The following is a 2,500-nucleotide window of genomic DNA, read 5'->3' on the forward strand; positions in this document are numbered from 1 at the left end:
CAGGGTGGGGGGGGATCCCTAAGGATACGGTTGGGCAGTGCTGTGCTAGAAAAACACAACACATGGTCCTATTCCTCAGGTGTGTGTGTGTGCGTGTGTGTGTGGTGGAGTGGGGATAGTTCCGTGGACAAGATTCATGGACTGCCCAGCTGATGCTGTCAACCTTAACAATTGGGGTGATTGGTATGTCTGGGCGATTTTAGTGCAGGATTTACTCAGGCCTGTGCTACAACCAGACACACTCGTCTGCAGGTCACAGGAGGGCCTGGAGCTGTTTGAGAGGGTTATCTGTCGCCATGTCCTCATTACTGCACTGACTTGCTGAGTAATTGGCCTCTATGGCAGAATCTTCAAGTACAGGCCCTGAAGAATGTGGGAAAATTACAATATGTGATTTTATGTTTGTGGCATGATCAAGTAATGTGCATGATTTAGTATTAGAGCATAATCAGAAAATACATTCTGTTCAGGGCCAGACAACTCAGAGAAGACAGTCTGCTTTACACTATCAAGTTACAAACACATTCCACAGTGAACACGCTTCTGTTTTGACCCAGGCAAAATACAGATGCCACTGAGGTAGTTGAGGATTCCTCAAGGTGAAGGGTCATATAAACCCTAGGTAGCTACATACGACATTTAGAGATATAGAGATGTTAACAGTAGGTGAGAGGAATTAGGTCAGCCAATAGGGAGAAACAGTGATCAGGAGAGAATTCGAGTAAGCCAATCAGATATAGCCAGGAGGATCCCCCTATGTGAAACCATTTGAGTATTTAAGATTCATACAAACAATTAAATGCTTGTTTTTGCCTCTTGAGACAGAACTGCTCCTTTTTACAGAGAATGGATTCTTTGTAATAGTTTTCCTTGATTTCTAATAGTTGTTGTGTTCATGGCTTGTCCTGAACCTAAACTGGAGAAGAGAAAAATCTCCTCGGCCACGCAAGTCGGAGCCCTTACGGTGTCTCCAGTGCAGCGGAACAACCACCAAAGGGCAGCTAAACCGTGGCTCTGGACGTCATACTGAGTGCCTGGCATGCGCTGTTCTGCAGTATCTATCATCTCGATTTAGTGTAAAAGATAAAATGTATTTTTCTTCCTCAAGATCTTGCTATACGTAGTGTGTGTGTGTGTGTGTGTGTGTGTGTGTGTGTGTGTGTGTGTGTGTGTGTGTGTGTGTGTGTGTGTGCGTGCTTGTGGTTGTGTCCCATGATAAATCCTGGCTGTTCTTGCTGAAGGGACTCTACTCACAGCCTCATAGTGAACTCCACAGGAGGTGGGCCCTACTCCCTTAAGACTTATGAATATGAAATCCTGGTCATGCATATTCACAACATCCCTTAGGCTATCACAGTTCCTTCTCACTTTCTCCCTCCTTCTCTTTCCCTCTCACACACACACACACACACACACACACACACACACACACACACACACACACACACACACACACACACACCAGTAAATAAGAAACCACTGTAGGATAGAATCAGGATTAAAGAATTAAAAGAAAAAGCAGAGACAGAAGGAGCAGACAGAAACGCTCCGCTCTCGCTCCAGACTCTGAACCGTAGGCCTAACGGTGCTGGCCGGGCCGTGCCGGACCGGGACACCTCGAGCGTACTGTACTGCGGTGGAGACGCGAAGGTGCCGTGCTCCGGCTGCAGGGAACTGCTGGGAGTTGATGTAGGAGACTCTGCTCAGTGCCCCGTTCATTCGCTCCACGTCATCGGCCTCCGCCACCAGCATGGACTGGGTGGGGTTGAAGTGGAACTGGGAGGGACAGGGTGACCAAAACACACAGTGTTTGGAATAAGAGGAGCGTTCATTCCCAGCGAGTGGGTGCGTGCACATGCGTGCAGGTTTGCATGTATTGAAAAGTGTCAGTGTGTCTGCCTGTGTGGGGCTATTAAACAGCAAGCATGTACATGTGTATGGATAGTATATAGTGTGTGTGGGGGTGCATGGGTGTGTGCATGTGTCTAATGCTAGCCTGCCTTGCAGCTGTGCCAGAGAGTTAGCAGGGTTGTGAGAGAGATAGACGGAGAGTTGAATGAATGTGAACAGGGCAAACAGGCTTGTGGAGCCTCCTTGATCCCTGTCTGTTCTGCTGTTATCCTAAAATCTCCTCTTATCCACTGTCAATAAAATACAGGTCTCTCCCTCGATCTCTCCCACTGTCTCCATGTCTCTCGCTGTCATCCTCGTTCTCTCTCTTGGTCTCTCTGTCTTTCTTCTCTCTATCCCTGTCTCTCCCTCAGTTTCTTTCTTGGCCTCTCGCTCTGTTTCTCCTGTCAGTCCCTTGGTTTCTCCCTCCACCTCTCCCTTAGTCTCTCCCTCTGTTTCTCCCTCAGTCTCTCCCTCTGTTTCTCCCTCTGTTTCTAGCTCAGTCTCTCCCTCTGTTTCTCCCTCAGTCTCTCCCTCTGTTTCTCCCTCTGTTTCTCCCTCAGTCTCTCCCTCAGTCTCTCCCTGTTTCTCCCACAGTCTCTCCCTCTGT

At 48.3% G+C, this 2,500-nt stretch overlaps 1 protein-coding gene across 5 annotated transcripts in view; it reads right to left on the bottom strand.

The window, feature by feature from the left end:
- Window positions 1–2,500, bottom strand: part of clstn2b (calsyntenin 2b) — a 72,869-nt gene that overhangs the window by 6,743 nt on the left and 63,626 nt on the right. For all 5 annotated transcript variants that reach the window (XM_081699870.1, XM_081699871.1, XM_027028180.3 and 2 more), the window contains one exon: window positions 1,628–1,776. In XM_081699870.1, the coding sequence (XP_081555996.1) occupies window positions 1,628–1,776 (149 nt within the window). The remainder of the gene's footprint in view (window positions 1–1,627; window positions 1,777–2,500) is intronic.

Source organism: Electrophorus electricus, chromosome 17, assembly GCF_041902795.1.
Source record: "Electrophorus electricus isolate QZ-2024a chromosome 17, ASM4190279v1, whole genome shotgun sequence".
Classification (NCBI taxonomy): domain Eukaryota; kingdom Metazoa; phylum Chordata; class Actinopteri; order Gymnotiformes; family Gymnotidae; genus Electrophorus; species Electrophorus electricus.